A 19356-nucleotide genomic window follows, 5' to 3' on the forward strand; every position below is an offset into this window, starting at 1 on the left:
AGGGCGTTCCATTTCTTCTGCTCTGAGGATGAACAACCTGCAGGTGCTGCTGACCAGAATACAGCAGCAGTGATTGGTGGGAGTCAGAGGAACTCTGGGCTGCTTCAGCGAGGTAGATAATGTTGGGAGAATATGCTGGATAGTAGAGCTGGACAGTATGGTGGAAAAACGTATTTCTTACAAGTCAATATCGATAATTATTGACTAGTTGTTTTTTGTTTTGCTTGTTTGTTTTAAGTAACTGAAGAACTTCCAGACTGGTGGCATGATCTCCCATGTTTTATCCAGTTTTTATTCCAAGTCATTGTTTTTATTTTTAAACAGTTATGAGGCACAGTGGCTCAGTCTGCACTGTGAAAGTTACTCAATACGTTGTTGCTAGGTAACCACAGAGTGAGTTAGTTAGTTGATGCCACCCTCCTAACTTAGCTAGCTCTGGGAGGTTGAGCAGTTAAAGTCTTTCCTCTGCCTACATCCCCCAGAATGCTGTGTGGTTCTAGATCAGAGTGCAGTAAAAAGTTCATATATTGAGTATTCCATCAGATGTATCATCAATCAATATTAATCTCATGTCTATCACAGTATATATTGCTATTGTTTTATTGTTCAACCCTAGTCCATAGTTCTTTTTGAGTTCATGATTCTTTTCAATTTCTAATTTTGGAGTGAAACCTGTCAGAAAAGAAAATGACTTCTTTTAAAGGAAATTGGTCAACTGTGATGAATGGTGTTTGAAAAAATTAGGTAAATATGGGAATGAAAGCTATGCTTGATATTTATAGGGAAGTTCAGATTTTAAGGCATCTGTTTTAAAATATATAAAGAAAAGAAAGGCAAGTTGTGCAAATGTGCTTATATTGCTTAAGAACAGAGTAGCTGAAGACTCAGACTGTAAGATGCTCATTGTGTTCATCAGATGAGCCTGGGGGACGAAACTAAAAATCTAAACTGTTTGTGTCCAAGATGTGTGGGGTCTGCAGAGGTGTAAGCTGCCTTTTTCCTGATCCCTGACCTGTTCAAGTCCAACTCCTGAACTAAACTGTTGGATGTATTATCAGTCTATCAGGTGATTTGGGATTTTCCCTGTTACTTCTTGACTTCCTGTTGAAAATGGCTGCTGCCTGCATTTCACTAAGTAACTATAAAACAGCTTTCTATTGGAAAAGGACTCGGGTATCTGTTACTGTATCTCAGCTACCAGCAAGTTCATTAACTGGGTAACTTATCAGTCATTAACCAGACACAGTGATTCCATTCCAGTTAAATATTAGTGAGTGAGGTCACTGCCACGCATTTTGATTTTTCAAGCCACTGTCTGAAGTCAGAAGCACAAACATTACTCTGGTATTGTCGGTAGGAAGCCGTTATGTTTTGCTTCATACTATGAATATACAATGGACACCGGTACAATTTAGAACCAATGCATTCTGGAACCTGTCCTGACACTGTGCCGTTGTTAGAGAAAACATTGGTTATTTTCATGGAAATGTACAGTACAAACACAACGAAATGCTTCCATTTTCACCAGAAATTGTTGTCATGTAAACAGGGCCTTGGAGTGCAGATTGTTACTGGCATTTGCAGCAGGTCAGGTCAGCCAGGCTGCATGCTGCAGTGCAGACACACTGAAAGTCCAGTTACCTTCAGTCAAATGGAGGCTGACAGGCTGGGAGTTGTTTGAAACCAACACAGTTACACTTATTCACAGGCACGAGCAAAGTCACTACTCCTTCCACCAAAGATAGAAACATCTCTGAAAATAATCCCCAAATCAATGTAGTCTGACGGGCAAAGAAGAACTTATTTAGTTGACCACAATATGAATGTTCTTATAAAACTCTCATGAATTTAATTTTGAAATTGCGGGAAGAACCAAGTGCATTAGTCCAAGTTTTCAGTATCATCATGGTGCATGATTATCCTGTGGGAGCATTATTATTAGAATAATGGTGATTAATAATCTAACAATGGGGTTTATAAGATTCATTCTTCTGTTTTTTACTTCTAGGTTAATAGAATATATCAATCACACACTAAGGAGCTCACCAGGTGACATCAAGAGGAAAGCATGCTGTTCAAATAAATGCACCAATAATCAACAATCACATTTGTAGCAACCACTGTTGTTGTCTCAGCTGAGGCTCTTTCCCTGGTTTGCCCCACCCTGATCCAGTCCAATCTCCTCCTTGTTTGATCAGAGGGTAGACGGAGGGAGGGAGAGTGGGTGGTGCTAATGACATGCAGTCTGGTAAAAATGGATCCCGTTCATTAAACACCCCTCCCAGACCTCCTCCTGATAGCCCACCTTTCTCCCTCTCCCCTCCTCCTCCTGGTCTAACAGTGCTCTTAACAAAGACATTAAAACACAGATCAACACACCTCAAAATGGATGCAGTCATGTTGGCATGTTTCTCTGTGATGCCACCACAGTGAGACGCTACAGTGGTGTGAGTGTGTGTGTTTGTGTATGTGTGTGTGGCGTTGCCTGAGATGTGACTTATTACAATGACTCTTAATTCCTTTGTGTGTCTTCCCTGTGCCTGCTGGCTGCTTTGACATGTCCTTGTAGAGCGGCTGAATGAAGAGGTAGCTGATGCCAGCCTCCAGCTGACTGGACTGATGCAGGATGCCTCCGTCCTCCTGTAGATCCGCAGGAACCCAGTATTAATACAGCCGCTCTAGCATAAAGCTCACAGATTTGTGATGATGCAACCATTTCACTTTTCTTTGCTCATTTTGAATTTTAATTTTTGTAGAGCTTCTTATTTCTGCATATTTAGATTTCTCTCAATAAGAACCTTCTTCAGGAGAATGAAAACCAACAAACATTTTCTTTACTTTACTAGGTGAATAGAATAAAACAGAAATTTCTGTGCAGCTGCAGCACAAGTGTCAGGCAGTCAAAGAAAATAGATTCACAGAGATAGGAATATGCAATACATAAAACAGAATAAAGAACAAAATATTGTATAGTAAGGGCAACATTTCAACATAAATACTCTCTAGAAAACTCCAGTCCAAAGGAATGTGCAATTGAGTAGGTTAGTTTAAAAATGTAGAAAATGTGTCACTTCATGAGTTTGTTTGGATCTGTGATGGTTCTGGAGTCTAACAGCAGCTGGGAGGAAGGAGCTGTGATAACACTCCTCTGTGCATTTAGGATGCAGCATTCTGTTACTGCGATTATTGACTGAAACAAAAGATGCTGTCACTATTTCCTACACTCAGGTCTCTTTATGAGGTAATTAAAGATGCTGCATTCAGATCAGTTTTTCATTGTTATTGTGAAGTATGCATGGTGTCTAGTGAGATGCAGTTCCAGTAACTCCTGTATTTTACTCTGGCATCGGAAAGACAACTACTCTAAACTAGTGCCCCACTGTTGCCAACTTAGTGACTTTGTTGCTATGTTTAGCTACTTTTCAGACTAAAGGAATTGGTGTCAGCCAAGATTGGAATCAACAGGTCAGAGTTTTTAAAGATCATGATCGGCCAGAAAACTCCAATTAGTGCGCTCCCTTTGACATCACCCAGAAAACATTTGATCCAACCCTCCTGTCTTAAAATTGTTGTATTTTAGTGTTTTGTAGAGAAGTGAAAGGAGAAATTTTAAGTACTCTACACAAATCACAATATTACAGTAATCCTGCAAACAGATGCCAGCTTCATTTATTAAAGGTTTTTTGGATCAGCACATAGACTTAGGTGCAATGCCTTATGGGCAATATCAGTAATAGGAAGAGAGACCATGGGATTTCAGTGCTAATCCGACTTGTTTCATGTTGACTTTCAATGTTTTTACTGTTCTTTTTTTGTTTTATGTTAGATCTATGAATGAATCCAACTCAAGTGTTTTAAACACGGCACCCCTGTGATTTGATTGGTTCTTGTTCCCTATAAGCCCGCCTCCAGCTTTTGACTCTTTGTTCAGGTTTCTGAGATGCAACATTACAAACCCAAACAACACAGCCAGGTGAAAGCCTACTGGTTTGGAACTGGGATGTGTTTTCTGTTTTGTTTTCAGTAACAATCATTGTGACAGGAACAGTGGAAATCACCGCTGATCTTCACCTGGTAGAGTAACGATAACAAACCAGATGTGTGTGAATGGATTACAGTTATATCTTCCTTCACAAAGTGAACAATTTCTGATCAGTTTGTGGTGCTCTCCAGTTTAGTGACAGTATTCAAACCCTTCCTGAGATTAAGCTTCTTTTTATTTTTTTGTTTCTTTCATATTTTCACAAAAGCAAAGCATGGCTTATAGATGCATAGCCAGTATAGACATGTTCCAGGTAATGAGAACAACTTGACGTTCCTCTGACCAGTACCAGCTAATAGAAGTGAACATGACAGTTGTGACATGTATCATGTTTGGGCCACACTCTGTGATGCTGTTCTACATACATCGCCTAGAAACGTATTCACCCCTTTGGATGTTTCACCCTTTGTATTGCTTTTACAAGTCAAACATGATCAACATAATTTGGCAAAACAAGTTCCAAAGAAACTCTTAATGTTAAACTGAAAACTGATTTCCACAAAACAAAGACAAAAATATGTATCATAAAATGAGTGATTTGATAAATACTGCCCCCTTCAGTCAGTATTCAGTAGCTGCTCCTCTGGCTGCAGTCAGTGTGGATCTCAGTCAAGATGCTCATCAGCCTCATGTCTAAAGCGTGCGTACGCACAAAAAACGTGCGGCGCCATATTTTACTCGCAAGTCAGCACGTATAAAGATGAATGCAGCGTGAAAGTTTGCGTAAATATACGCAAACTTTTGATCTGCCGTGAAAATATGTGACAGCCACGCAAACTTTTCTGCGAACAATATCAAACTACAAAGGGTCAAAACTCACCTAAATACACTGAAATCTGACTACCTTCAGTGTTATTTAGACCAAGAAGCATCAAACCCAATGTTTTCTTTCACGATTTTAATATTTTATTGTTTAAACGTAAACAATGAAACTGAACCATTTATCTTCAGACAATAGCATAACAGGCACACAAAATAAAAAAAATAAAAATGAAAGGACATGGAAACCACTCGAATGTAAATAGTACTTTTCCTCTATGTTTGTCTCATAAAGATGTGCATAACAGGTCTGTGTGCCGAAGCCCATGAAATGCAGCTATGGGGTAATTTCATTCTGACTGAAAAAGAAAACAAGGTTGGATCAGCAGATTAACTCCAGACAGGTTTGATTATTTTTAAGGTGATCCAGGTGTGTAGACAATCACACATATATAAGTAGCTGCGCAATGTGTGCGCAATAATTGTGGAGCGTTGTGGCTCTGATGAAGAACATCACCAATGGAAGTTTTAGGGCACGCGTGTTCAGAGATCATATTGATCTGCTGGGAAATGTTGATGGTTATTATCGTTTAGATTAATCCAGACTGATCATTCTGGAGCTCTGAGCAAAACTTAAACAAGGAGCTGAGCATTAACGGTGCAACTGCAGTCATCCTTCAGTCAAGCCATTCCCGCTTTGTGAATGCGCCATATGGACAGAAAGCATCTCTATTCTGTAAATGTACAACTTATGCACATGATTCCACTATTTAGAATAAACGTCCACATTCCCCATTTAAAGGACTCTCTGACACGCAGTCTGTTTTTAAATCCCGGCTGAACGCTTTGCTCTTCAAACAGGCATTTGTATGATCTCTTTATTTTCTTTTGTTTAATTTGGATTTTTTTTTGTTTTGTTTTGTTTTTTTTTTTGCGAGGTGACCTGACATACCCTGAAAGCACCTGTTAAATAATAGTTATTATTATAATTACTGCCATGGTTATTACTGGACATGGTGGCAGACTTCGGGTATTTATAGCAAAAAGTTGCGCTCCATTTCCCACAGATTGGGATGTATAAAGGAAAGGTGTGCAGGTATGTATGTATGTACGGCTTTATACATCCGAATTTTTTTGTGTGCAGCACGTTTCTAAATTTGTCCATAGACCAAGTTTTAGTGTGAAGAAGAGGAGCTCGTTTTGAACCATGTGACCACCAGTCCACCGTTAGACCTCGCTGGGTTCTTTATACTAACATCACTGAAGACAAACTCACTGCTTTCAGGTGAACTCTATTCCACTCATTGTGAGACTCCCAGCACCAACTGACTGGACATGTTTTAATTGCTTCTTGTCACTTTGAAGTAGGTGAATATTTATGCAATTATTTGTCCTTTTTTTTCACATATTTTTATTTTATTTTCATTATTTCGTAGTTTTCACTTTTTCATGAAAGGTTTTTGGGGGTTTTTGTAAAACAAGAAAAAAAAAAAAAAATTGTCAAAAAAGCCAAATGTAAAACATCCAAAGGGGTTGAATACTTTTTATAGGCACTGTATGTCTGCATGAAACAGTGTTAAATATTAAATGTAGTGTAAGCTGTCAGCATGCTGATGTTTTATTACATGTATAAACCGTTGAATCTCATACAGTGTAAGCAGGACTCTCCCAGTGTGAACAGGTCAGCTCTGGGCTGCTGTGGTTCTGTAATGGTTCCAGCCCTTCAGTCTTTCTGCTACTGTTCGTTTGTCTTAATTGCTTTAGCTTATTGCTGTTTTCACTGCATCTTCCCTCCTCTTCCTCCTTCAGTACACACACACACACACACACACACACGAGTTCTTTGTGCAAAACAAAAGGCCGCTGAACGCTTACTGAGGCCTACAGAAAGAGTTAATTCCTACTTATTCTCTTTTCTCGTTATGGAAGGTGTGTGTTCTGTGTGTGTGTTGCTTTGAGATTATATCCGACTAAGGTGCCTATCGCTTGCTTAATGTCTTCGGTTCTGGCAGTGTGTGTGTGCGCGTGCATGCGCGTGTGTGTGTGTGTGGGGAGAGAGAGAGAGGAGAGGATACATGTTTTTTGGGGGGGGGGATGGGCGCCTCAGGTTTGGTACACAGGGTCTCCCACTTTATCTGGCAGGGACCAGTCGGACGGAGGGAGAAGGGGGGCGGGGGTTGAGAGGTTAAGAGGAAAAGGGGTGTGGCCTGAGTTACTGTCCTTCTCACTGTGTCTTACTGTGTCTTTCTCCCCGTCATGCCCTCGCTGACAGGGTTTCCTTTGGCCGAGTGCAGGGGCGGAGTCCACAGAGATTGAGCAAAATCAGCCCTCCCCTCCAGTTTCCCACAAATTACTCACCCTGCTGCTGAAATTAGAAATGCGCAGTCTAGTGGCCAAGTTCACCTAAAGACACAAACAGCCGCCTGTAGTTGAGTTTTTTATTGATAAAAACATAAGTTGTGCATTTTGTTCTTGTGAAATACTTCCAGTGAGTCTTTTAACAGTCGTGAGCTTGCATGAGATGATGAATGATTGAGACCAAGTCCACAGTTTCACTTTCTAGGAGGACTCAGAATAAACCAGGAAGTATCTGAACTACTTCTGGTTCTCTTACTTCTTCACTTGAATCTGTAAACTTTTACAAAACATCCTACTGATGATTAATATGAAGCAAAGTAGACATAATTTATTATAACCCAACAAGTTCAGCAGAAGTGAAGTGGCAGGGTATGAAATATCTGACACTCTGATGTTGGAACTACTAGTTTTTATAATTAACAGCTGTAATATTGAAAAGTTTATTTCATTTAGTAATTCATTGAAAACATATGATCCATTTTCTTAAATGACACTTGCATAGATTCCTCACATGCTGAGAGTGAAAAAATAAAGCAGATAATTTCTTTCACTATTACATTATTTCACTACTATTTCTATCACTATTTTGTCACTATATTTAACAACTTTTCAGACAAAAATATCAGAATTGGCAGGTGAGGCTTTTCAAAGGTCAGTGATCAGCCAGAAAACTGCAATCGGTGCATCTCTAAATATTTTAGCAGAGCTGAAAGACATCTCTGATTGTAATGAATTTGTGTGAGTTTTACTTTTTGAACTGAGTTAAAATATAGTTTTTGGTATTGTTTTGCAGGCACCTATGTTTTTAGAGTGGGTAAAGTATACTAGATGTCTGTCTGGTCCTTTTCTTGTTAAGTAATTTTAGATGACAGGGAAATAGAAATGTTCCTGTTGTTTTTACCATAACTTTAACTGGGACTAGAGGCTCTGAGGTGTTAGTGGTGGCCAACATGGCAAAATGTCAAGTCATGAATTTTTAATTTTTTAATATTTTTGTTAAATTATTTCAGAATCTAGGTTGAAGAACCTTTCTGTACAAATTTGAATCTCTTTGATAAAACTGCCTGCGTGTGTCAGATAAAACTGATATTTAGCAGTTCACCTTTACATTACCCACCCCATTAGCTCTTGAATTAAACTGCTTGTTAATGTTCTACAGTATAATCTGCAGATGAGTGTTTTTATTTAACAGAGCAGGTATTTCAGTTCTCTATCATCTGATCTGATTCTGTTGTTTATCTGCAGGAGAGTTTGAGGAGGAGTCCAAGCAGCCGGCGCTGTCTGAGCAGCAGAAGCACCAGCTGAAACACAGGGAGCTCTTCCTGTCTCGACAGTTTGAGTCTCTACCTGCCACTCATATACGGTATGTGTTCATGTGGAGTCAGCAGTTTAACATTGAGGGGAAACACATTCTCAGCAGAAACACACGCATCCAACACAACTCCTCACTGAAAACGTTTGGTTCTGTTAACTGGTAAATGTTAAAGTTTGCTGGGTTGTCATTTTTCATTCAGGCGCACAAATAATCTGGATTAACATCACTGATCTTAAAATTATCAGCAGACTATAGTTATATAAAACTGTTACAGATTTCTTCCGTTTATGCTTTTTTTTTTGCATTTAAATGTTTTAGACAATTAAATTAATTTTCAGTGTTTATATAGGTTATAAAGATAACCTGTGTAAATACAGGACGCAGTTTTCAAATTATGATTTCATAAAAGGAAAAAAAAATGTGTCCAAACTAACCTGGACCTCTGAGAAAAACTAATTCACCCATAAAACCAAATGACTAGTTGTGTTGCCCTTAGCAGCACAAATCCAGAGTTTGTGACAACTGATACTGAGTCTGTAACATCACCACTGAGGAGCTCTGGTCCATGCAGGGGTTTTAAGTCTGAACAAAATGCTTAAAATCAGACTGCAGCATCTGCAGTGGTATGAAGTCTAGACTTTGACTAGGCCAAACGCACACCTCTGTTTCTTTGTCTTGTCAGTAAGAGCTGGCTTTGACACTGTACTTTGGATTCTTCCCTCCATGATTACAATGTGATTTGTGATTTTATAAAAAAGTGTAATCAGATTTTGATCATGGATTATAAGTAAAAGAACTGAGTCCTGCTTTAAAATACTGAACAGATGTTATAATTATGTTTGAGGTTCAGAGAGAATCAGACTCTTTTTTTTTTTTTAAGTTTATTTCTTTCTTAAAGTAACAAACGCCCAGAAGCTGTTTTAAAATGATGGGGATTTTATTTTTCTGAAGCTGTATTTTAGTTTCTTCCATGGTGGATGTTTTACTGCTGCTGCTCTCTGTCTGCAGGGGGAAATGTAACGTCACCCTCCTCAATGAAACGGACGTCCTCGCTGGTTATCTGGAGAAGGAAGTAAGGCTGAGCTTGGTGATTTCTCAGGGCCACTGTGTTCCTGCTGCTCATTTTCTGAAAAAAAAAATTGAGATTAAGGTCAGTTGGTGCGTGCAGCTTTAACCCTTCAACATCTCCTGTCCAGGACTGTTTCTTCTACTCGCTGGTGTTTGACCCTGTCCAGAAGACGCTGCTGGCAGATCAGGGGGAGATCCGGGTGGGCTCTAAATACCAGGCAGAGATTCCTGACAAACTCACTGAAGGTTTGTTTCCTTTAACACTGTGAAAGACAGATGAAAGACAGATGTTTATATTTTCATGTAACATCAGATTAAAGCTTTTCTTGTTCTAAATCTGTTAGGATTATTAAAATTTGTTCTGTTTTTTTAAATGCCAGAATAATGAGACAGAATGTTTTTACTTTGGTTTAAATTCAGAAGTTGACATCCATTTCTTAGCAGTTGGTAGCATTCCTCAAGCTTCTTTCAGTAGTTAACTGGAGTTCTGGCCCATTCTCCTTAACAGAACTGGTAGGACTGGGTCAGGTTGCTAGGCCTCCTCACTCACACACCTTTCAGATCTACTCACAGGTTCTCTGGGACAGATGTCCTGTGATGGACACTCTCAAACATTGACTTTCCTGTCCTTAAGCCGCTTGTAGCTGATTTGGTGTCATGGTTAGCATTGAACTTTTTGTCCATCTGTGTCTCAGATGAAGTTGACACCCGGGTCCAGGAGAAGATGGAAACTAAAGTTTGGGATCCCAGCAACCAGCTGAAGGACGCCCAGATCGACCAGTTCCTTGTTGTTGCAAGGTAACACTTCCCCACCATCTGCCACCCTGCAGATAGAACATGTTGCCATGGCAACTTCCAAGCAAACTTCCATCAATTGGAGACAGAGTTTAGCCTGTAGCATTAGCTGTCAGTGTAAATTAGTGCATATCAGACTGCTACATCCAAATGAACATGTAGAGAGGATGGCATCCGTCATATCAGAATATGTATTTAACCGAAGGACTAACAGGGCACTGCTGCTTAATTGATCATCTCTATGCTTCTCTTATTTGGTTTGTTTACATCTAGAGAAACTATTTGATTCTGGGGGAATCCCTTACAGGTGTCAGTTATAGTACGTCAGCCAAATGCTCCCTCTAGTGGCTGTTTGATGAAATGTACGCAGAAGCAGTGGAGCAGGATGTCAGGGTCTAATGAGTGTGTGTGTGTGCGTGTGTGTGTGTTTCAGAGCCGTGGGGACGTTCGCCCGGGCCTTGGACTGCAGCAGCTCCATCCGTCAGCCCAGCCTCCACATGAGTGCAGCTGCAGCTTCCAGAGACATCACACTGGTTAGAGCCAAACCTACACACACACACTGCAAAGCCTGCAGTCCAACCTGCGCATAGACTGTTTCCCTCTGAAACATGTGGTTTCAACAGAGATTACTGGAACTAAGTATTATGTTAAGATGCGTGTAAAAGAAAGTTTATTTTCAGCCTATTTCACTTTTTCCATATCGTCACTTTCATAAAATAATGGCCAAAGTAAAAAAAAATAATAATAATAATAATAATCACCTCTTCTCAAAGATGTTTTAGGGGGAAAAAATCTCAGCTAAAAATTACTTGGGCCATTATTTTAGGAACCTGACAATATTACACACAACCCCTTAATGCCAATGGGAAAAGTTATTCAAAGTAAAAATTATTATAACAAATAAAAACTTAAAATGTCCCATGTAGAGAAGTATGTCCAACCTCTCCTGTGGCAGCCGTGTCTGTTGGAAGTTAGGCCCATTCCTCTTAGCAGAACCTGTCCTGCTCCCCCAGGCTGGTGGGATGTTGGTACTCGACCATCTTCAGAAGTTTTCAGAGACATTCAGTCAGATTCAGATCTGGCTCTATCTCGGCTGCAGTTGGTGTCAGGGATGGATGCTTGTCCTGCATCCATCCATGCTTCAGAGACAAGAAGCATCCATCCTGTCTCTGAGGTCTACAGGCAGCTGCTTTGGTTTCCTTCTTGATTTATGCTCCAACACACACTCAGCTGTGGAACTTTAATATAAACAGCTGCGTGCCTTTCCTGTCTGACTGCCAGAGCCTAGCACAGGTAGAATCCAGTTAAGCTGCAGAAACATGTAAAGGATGATCAGAAGAAATAGGAGGAACCTGAGCTCAGCTTGGAGCTTCATGGAAAAGGTTGTGAATACTTTTTAACATGTGATTTGTTTGATTTTTATTCACTTTTTAAAAATCTAAAATCCTAAAATCTCCACATCCTGAAGGACTTCTCCACAGCAAAATCCACTCGTGTGTGTGTGTGTGTGTGTGTGTGTGTGTGTGTGTGTGTGTGTGTGTGTGTGTGTGTGTGTGTGTGTGTGTGTGTGTGTGTGTGTGTACAGCTTAGTGCGACAGAAAGAAGCTGTAGTGATGACGTCCTAATGTTCTCTGTTGCATTAGTTCCATGCCATGGACACATTGCAGAAGAACAACTACGACCTGGCCAGGGCCATGTCCACGCTGGTCCCCCAGGGGGGCCCAGTGCTCTGCCGGGACGAGATGGAGGAGTGGAGCGCCTCGGAGGCCATGCTGTTTGAGGAGGCGCTGGAGAAATATGGCAAAGACTTCAACGACATCCGTCAGGACTTTGTAAGCTCTCTTGTCTGATTGCAGTGTGATTTGCAGAAATCTACTGAGGTAACTAACGATTTATTATTTCCAGCTGCCTTGGAAATCTCTGGCCAGTGTAGTCCAGTTTTACTACATGTGGAAGACTACGGACCGCTACATCCAGCAGGTCTGTCTTCAGCTAGTCACACAACAGAAAGACACCTGAAACACAAGTTCATCCTCATGTGTTCATCCAGATGTTTACCAACCATGAATGTTTTTCCTCAGAAACGACTAAAGGCAGCAGAGGCAGACAGCAAACTCAAACAGGTCTACATCCCCACCTAGTGAGTATCAGCTGCTACACACAGAATCTGCTTCCAGCTCCAACCTTCTCACTATAACTCCCTGCTGTTTTGTGTGCTCCAGTACCAAACCCAACCCCAATCAGATCATGATGCCAGGCAGCAAGCCCGGCCTGAACGGAGCTGCAGGCTTCCAGAAGGGACTGAGCTGTGAGAGCTGCCACAGTAAGAGGACACACACACACACACACACACACACACACACACACACACTGATCCTCCAAGACACTCTTAACACATTTAGTCACACTACAACCACAAACTGCATTGGATTTTCTGTACCAGAGCAGCTCAAAGTAGTGAATTACTGAAGTGGAACTGAATGGACGTCTATTTACACACCGCCATTCATGGACGGGGTCATCTAACGGATTTTACAGGAAACGCACAAAGAAAATGGCAAAATATAGAGGCATTGCAAAAACCAAATATAGACGTATCGCAAAAACAAAGCAATTGTTTGTTTCAAACATTTTGTTAGTCTGATTGTTTGATCAACAGCTGCTGTAAACAAGAATATCTTCAGTCCTGATTTAAAGGAGTCAACAGTTTCTGAACACTTGAGGTTTTCAGGGAGTTTGTTCTGCATCTGAGGAGCAGAAAAATTTAGGATGAATTCCCACCAGCCCGTTAATTTAACTCCAGGCCATCTGCCTTGGAATCCGCTGCGTTTTCAGCAGTGTGAATACGTTACCAAACTCTGATGCAAACCAAAAAAAAAAAAAAAAAACTGTACAAACTTCTGTCTCGGTTCAGTTGAGGTGCACTGTGGTGCGGTTCGAATGCAGATGTGAACACCAAGCAGACTAGAGACCGCTCCAAAAGCAGGAAGCTGACAATGGAGCATTGCATTTTGGGTAAATACAACCAAAACAAACGTGTAAGTGTAGCGCCAGTGTGAGAAATGGCTCGTGGTCTTTAACCAAAGACACAATAGAAATTCTACAACCTCTAAAATCTGACTCCACAGCATTTTTGCTTCCATTTGGTGGAGAAGGAAGTTGCACTAGGTGTCTTCTTCAGAGGTTTTCATGTTGTTTTCTTTAGTGATTGTTGGTGTAGCGCCACCACAGGTAAGGAGGGGAACAGGTTGTCCAAAGGTTTGACTCGGTGCAGTGAAAGTTTTGTACAGCAGCTAAAAATGGAACAAATGTCACACCTGGCCTGCCACTCAGAGGCCGCTCAGAGCTTCGTGGACAAGCAGCAGAATTTTAGGATCTTCCTGTTTCCCACACACAGGAAGATCTTTGGGAAACTTCCTGTTTCCCAAAGAGTGAAACAGGAAGTTAATGCAGTAATCTGAGAGCTGATTCTGGAATGGTCTAGTTTCCTGGTGTTGGTCAGCAGCATTTTAGATGAGCTGCAGAAACTGGTAAAGACACTGTTGCAGAAATCTAACCTACTGAATGTAAAGACGTGCAGCATATTTACAGTATCCTGATTGGACATGAAGCCCTGAGGCTCTCTGATATTTCCTTTTCGTAGACGGTGAGCTTGTGGGTGTAATGGGACAAAATGTGAAAAGTTCCATTGCATCGAAAGCATTTTTTATTAGAGATGCACCAATAAAATATTCTCAGTTAGTCAGTCATTTGAATGAAGGTTTGTTTCAATTTATTTTTACATGTTTGACTAAAATAGTCAACGTATCGTTTTTGTCAGTTTCAGTTTCTTTATTATTTATTTTGCATTGACTATTCTACTCCTAATTGCACTGACTGATTAATTTCAGTTGTGTTGTTTTTACATGCTTAATTAAGCTTGTGAAGCTATTGGTGTATTTCACGTTGTTGTACTTGTGCAGAGTTATTATATAAATATATACTTCAGTACATTTATGTCTGGGTTTTAAAAACATTTTAAGTCAGTTCCGGCTGATACTAAATATCAGATGTCGGTATCGAAAGTGAAAAAGTGGATGAGGTCATCCCTGTTTTGTACTAAGCAATGTGATACAAAAAGCTGCTGCAGAGTTTCTGCTCCTCTGCTCTCTAATCGACTTCTGGCTGAAGTATTTCCCTCTAACCTGGAGCTCCTGTCTCACCAGCGGCCCAGTCTCCTCAGTGGTACGCCTGGGGCCCCCCAAACATGCAGTGCAGACTATGTGCTTCTTGTTGGATCTACTGGAAGAAGTATGGCGGTCTGAAGACCCCCACTCAGCTGGAGGGAGCAGCTAGAGCCGGCTCTGTAAGGGAACCACGTTTGCTCATTGCTTAGGAAGTGTTCAGGAAGTGTTTTGCATCTTCATCTTCTTTGCACTTTGTGTGCAGGAGTCAGGCTCTCGTAGTCACATGACCCGCCAGGAGGTCCAGGGCATGTCGCCGTTCACTCGCAACGAGGGCCGAGCCAAGCTGCTGGCCAAGAACCGGCAGACCTTCATCCTGCAGACCACCAAGCTGACCCGCATCGCACGGCGGGTGTGTGAGGACATCCTGCAGCCCCGCCGCGCCGCGCGCAGACCCTACGCCTCCATCAACGCCAACGCCGTCAAGGCTGAGTGTATGAATACACACCTCAGCAGGGTTCACACTGACAAATGTGTGTTTCTGACATTGGTCTGAATGTTTATTTCCTCAGGTATGATCAGACTGCCTAAAGCCACTAAATCTCCATTAAAGAGCAAGGTGATACCTCGACAGTCTCTGGCCACTATAGTGAAGGATTTAGGTGAGTCATGGCACCAGGACATAAAATATCATTTTGCTTTTGCTTATGATTCCAGCCGGGTTTGGAGCTCATGCCACCTAGAACTCTGGAATCGGTTCAGCCTGAACAGACCCACATTTTAACCAGTTTGATTTTAAAGATCACCTTACTGTTCGCTTAAAACACAGTGATCGTTCCAGTGGTTGACATTATGATCTGTATGGGAAAGGACCAGGGGGAAAACAAATCTTTAATAAACTTTAATCTCAGAATTCCGACTTTTTTTCCCTCTGAATCAGAATTATATTCATTTATAGTAAATTTAGCCTTAAAACTCAAATTTGGGACAGTGTGGATACTGTTAAGTTAAGTGGTTTCAGTCCTCTTTTATACATTTATTTGATGTCTTTTAATAAATATTTTTTCTTGCATCTCTTTGGTCTCGCAGAAAAGTGTGTTATTGGCTTGTGTTGACCCTTGCTGTGGCCCCTGCTGTTCCCTGGATGTGTACAGCTGATGTTGTTCTTGTTGTTTCTGCAGCCATCTCAGCTCCTCTGAAGCTGAAGGCCTCCAGAGGTCCTCCAACACCCATCAACAGGAACCAGGCCAGCCAGCCTAGAGTGGCCCAAAGCCTGCTGGGAAAGAGAGGCTTTGAATCAGTCAGTGTTTCTGACGGTGCTGTTAGCATGAAGGATACATGCTTAGTGTTAGTCTGCTTAACTCTTTCTTCTTGTGCTGGGTGACAGGCGGCAGGGGTGCCCTACCCAGCCAATGGGAGGCCGTACACATCAGGCATGAGAACCACGTCCCAGTCAGTCATTAAGCGGCAGAAGGTCAGCCAAGGAGAAGCTCCCAATCCTGTGGTGTTTGTAGCCACCAAGGACACCAGGTAAACGTCACAGCTGATTGATGTCAGAACCACAGGTCAGCCTTTTACTGACCGCCTGGTAACGAAAAGTGGGATATTTAACTTGAGTTCATTTATTCACTGGAGAAAAATCTCATTTTAAGAAAAAAACAGTTTGATTCCAGTTTCTCATAACTTCTTGATAGTAATCCATGATTTTCTAAGGTGAGAAACAACTGACTACTAAGCTTAGCAGCCAGTTGTTTCCCTAAAACAAATTTCTAAAATCTCTAACTTCATTAGCTATGTTTCCATCCAACTGTCATGCAAACTTTGAACAAACTTTTAAAATGCTGATCAGGCATGTTTCCATCTAATTTGGAATAGATCAATCACGCTACGTATGCAAAGCTTACCTTCATCAGATGTTGATGCTACGCATGGCTGTAAAAAACAGGAAGTAGAAGTTGCTAACTAGCATGAACCACAAATCTCAGAACAAATGAAGAGAGTCCTCTGCTCATTTCTAGAGGTTTGGACTTAGACATTTTTCAGATCAGCCAGGGAGATGAGAACCAGTTCACTAAGATCACCTGGGAAATGTTTCCATCTCCTCTCCAAAACCACCACAAGCAAATGTAAGAACTTTGTGTGAAATTGAGGAAGTTATTTAAAATTTTGCTGTTTCCATCAACCTTTCCTAATGCAATACTTAATACTCATAAGAGATGCTGGTTGAAACACAGCTATTTCAGAGGACTTCATCATAGAACAGAGTGGGATTATGCTTCTACATTATTGTAAGGTTTTCACCCATTAGGTGCGCTAAGTAATCTGGTCACCATGGTAGCTTGAATTATAGAAGTAATAAAAATTTTATCAGTATTACACCAATGATTAGAGGTTGTCCACTATATGCTGCTTTTTGTGTGAGGAGCTGAATGTGGCCCTGGTGAGAGATCAGGCTCCTGTTAGCAACCTGCTGCTGCTTTGGTTCCACCAGGGCTCTGAGGAAACACCTGACCCAGTCAGAGATGCGCAGGGCAGCAAGGAAACCTCACCTGCTGGTCCGGATCAAGCTGCCGCCACCGCCGCGCTCCCTGGCCATGCCGCTGCTCCCCTCCAGCACCAGCGAGCCCATCGTCCTGGAAGACTGAAGCCTGGTGGGGGGGTGTTTTAACGGGACATGGGGCTAGGGAGGGAACCGCTGAGGGTTTGTGCTCTGGCTCTGACTTCCAGGCAGCACACATTGCCATAAAGTACTCTGATCTTTCCTGTTTTCTTTAGTTTTTGTTTCCTTGTTTTTCTCCCTAAACATGTCTTGTTCAGCACACACACACACACCCAAGCACACACACAGATGACAGAATATTTTTTCTTATTTAAAATAAAAAGCAGCTCCACATTTCCAAGCTCTCACTCCCAGGACTTGTAATTTTTATCATGAATCCTGGATTATTAAACAGCCCATTTTATTACGTTTTACAAATGTATAATTTAAATTCTGATATTTCTCACCTCAAAGTAGTGAAAATGATGAAGCACATTTTGATTTTCTTCTGCATCTGGTATGTTTTTGTAAATAGATTTCTCTCCATGTCAGCCTGCTGCTGAGCGCAGCGGACAGCTGTTCAGTCCAAGCGATCCGTCATCGTTTCAGTTTGATCCAACATTCAGCTTCCCATCAAAGGAACGGTCTGAGCTGGGCTCGTTGGTAACCACGTCACCTGCCGCATTGTTAGTTTAGCTTTTAGGTTGTTGACTGCAGGTGTACAAGAGATCCAAAAAGAGCATCACCGTTAACCCCTCACATAACATCAGATTGAATAATGCTGATTTTTTTATGCAACCTGTCATCTTCTAAAAAGATTAAGCAGCAATAAAAAAAACTAATTATTTTATTTTTTTTTATTTTTAAAATGTTGATCAGGAAGTTCTTCATGTGGCTTTAACTCTCTTCTGAACAGAAGCCAAGTTTCTGATTGGGATTCGGGTGTTTTGGTGATCACCACCTCTACGTTTTTATCTCCACAGTTTGTCTTATTCAAAGGGCGAACGCTGAAAGGAAGTTGTTCATTTCCTGTTTGAGAATTATTGAAATATCCATGGTATCTGGGTATTACACCGGTTTTACAAGTTTGGTCCCAATGTGGACTAAGTTTTTTTTTTCAAAAACTAAAAAAAGTCTAGAGTGTAGCTTGTATAAAGCCATGTAAATTAAAAAAGATTGGCTCCTTTTTTAAAAGAAAAAAAAGTGGAAAGTAACTGCTTTTCCATAATGGTGGAGATTGCTCTAACATGCACAAACATGTCCAGTCAATAGGTTGGGGAGGGGTGACTTTTGTAAAAGGAGAGACTAACATGCCACAATAAAAACTTTTCTCAAGTGTTTTTTTTTATTCTGTCTGTATCCTTAAATGTATCTTAAGAAAAATAAAGATTTTCTTTTTCTTTGTGTTCAGATCTGCTTTAATCACAGCTGTTTTTCTCTTCATCTTGTAGCCATACATTTTTAGCACTGTGTCAAGCTTAACTGTTGCTTTGTAATTTTTTACTGCAGCATTCAAACACTCCCCTGCAGAGTCTTTGTGATGCTGCATGTTTTAGTATTGATCCAGTACCAAGTAACAAAAGGGGGCCAGGATCACAGATATGATTTATTAAATAAGTTTGATATATCATCAAACTTTTCACCTGAGCTGTTGGTGTTTTTTCCTTTCATTCATTTTGTTAATACCTGGAGCAAAATTTGGACAGTGTCTACAAATTAATAACAGACGCAATAGAAAAATGAATGTGCTTTTTTTTTTCCTTAAAGTGAAAAAATTTTGACAATAGAGCAAATCAAAATAAAAATGTTTTTTGAGGTTCAATGCAAAATAACATTTCAAGGGGGAATCTGAAACATAGTATTGATATTATCAATCCGATACAGACTTTCTATCAGTTTATCCATAAATCCGTCCACCAGTACTCCCCAGAGAAAACTTCAATTAACTATTTTGTGTTGATGGGTAGAATGTCAGCCATGTTCTGTTCTACAGTTCTGATGAAGAATTCTCTTTAGACAGAGAAACTAGTCTCCTATGCATTTCTATCCCATGCATAGGATAGAAATGGTTGGTTATCTATGATATTCCCATAGATAATCAACAGCTACTCCTCCCTGATTCATCTCCTCCCACACTTGTCTCCACCCTCCAACTCTCATTAACTCTGCCTGGTCTAGATCAGGGGTTTGCAATCTTTATAATCCAAAGAGCCATTTTTTTTGTCCTGGCTAGTACTGAAATAAAATTGTTGAGTTGCACAAAACACACAATCCTTCAAAGCCAGATTGTTTAGTTACCTACATGTTCTCCAGTCAG

At 40.8% G+C, this 19356-nt stretch overlaps 1 protein-coding gene across 2 annotated transcripts in view; it reads left to right on the forward strand.

Moving 5' to 3' along the window:
* mta2 (metastasis associated 1 family, member 2) overlaps positions 1 to 19356 on the forward strand; it is a 34534-nt gene that overhangs the window by 11995 nt on the left and 3183 nt on the right. The window contains exons 4-18 of one of the 2 annotated variants that reach the window (XM_007567868.2): positions 8405 to 8522; positions 9483 to 9546; positions 9671 to 9788; positions 10238 to 10340; positions 10771 to 10870; positions 11981 to 12169; positions 12243 to 12317; positions 12419 to 12477; positions 12560 to 12660; positions 14543 to 14682; positions 14766 to 14994; positions 15073 to 15162; positions 15682 to 15800; positions 15888 to 16030; positions 16992 to 18249. In XM_007567868.2, coding sequence (XP_007567930.1) covers positions 8405 to 8522; positions 9483 to 9546; positions 9671 to 9788; positions 10238 to 10340; positions 10771 to 10870; positions 11981 to 12169; positions 12243 to 12317; positions 12419 to 12477; positions 12560 to 12660; positions 14543 to 14682; positions 14766 to 14994; positions 15073 to 15162; positions 15682 to 15800; positions 15888 to 16030; positions 16992 to 17145 — 1802 coding nt within the window. In that variant the 3' untranslated portion in view covers positions 17146 to 18249. Of the gene's footprint in view, positions 1 to 8404; positions 8523 to 9482; positions 9547 to 9670; positions 9789 to 10237; positions 10341 to 10770; positions 10871 to 11980; positions 12170 to 12242; positions 12322 to 12418; positions 12478 to 12559; positions 12661 to 14542; positions 14683 to 14765; positions 14995 to 15072; positions 15163 to 15681; positions 15801 to 15887; positions 16031 to 16991; positions 18250 to 19356 lie in introns of those variants that run through there. The other variant, XM_016679553.1, reaches the window with a different exon arrangement.

The sequence above is a fragment of the Poecilia formosa genome, unplaced genomic scaffold, assembly GCF_000485575.1.
Source record: "Poecilia formosa unplaced genomic scaffold, Poecilia_formosa-5.1.2 Scaffold214, whole genome shotgun sequence".
NCBI classification, from domain to species: domain Eukaryota; kingdom Metazoa; phylum Chordata; class Actinopteri; order Cyprinodontiformes; family Poeciliidae; genus Poecilia; species Poecilia formosa.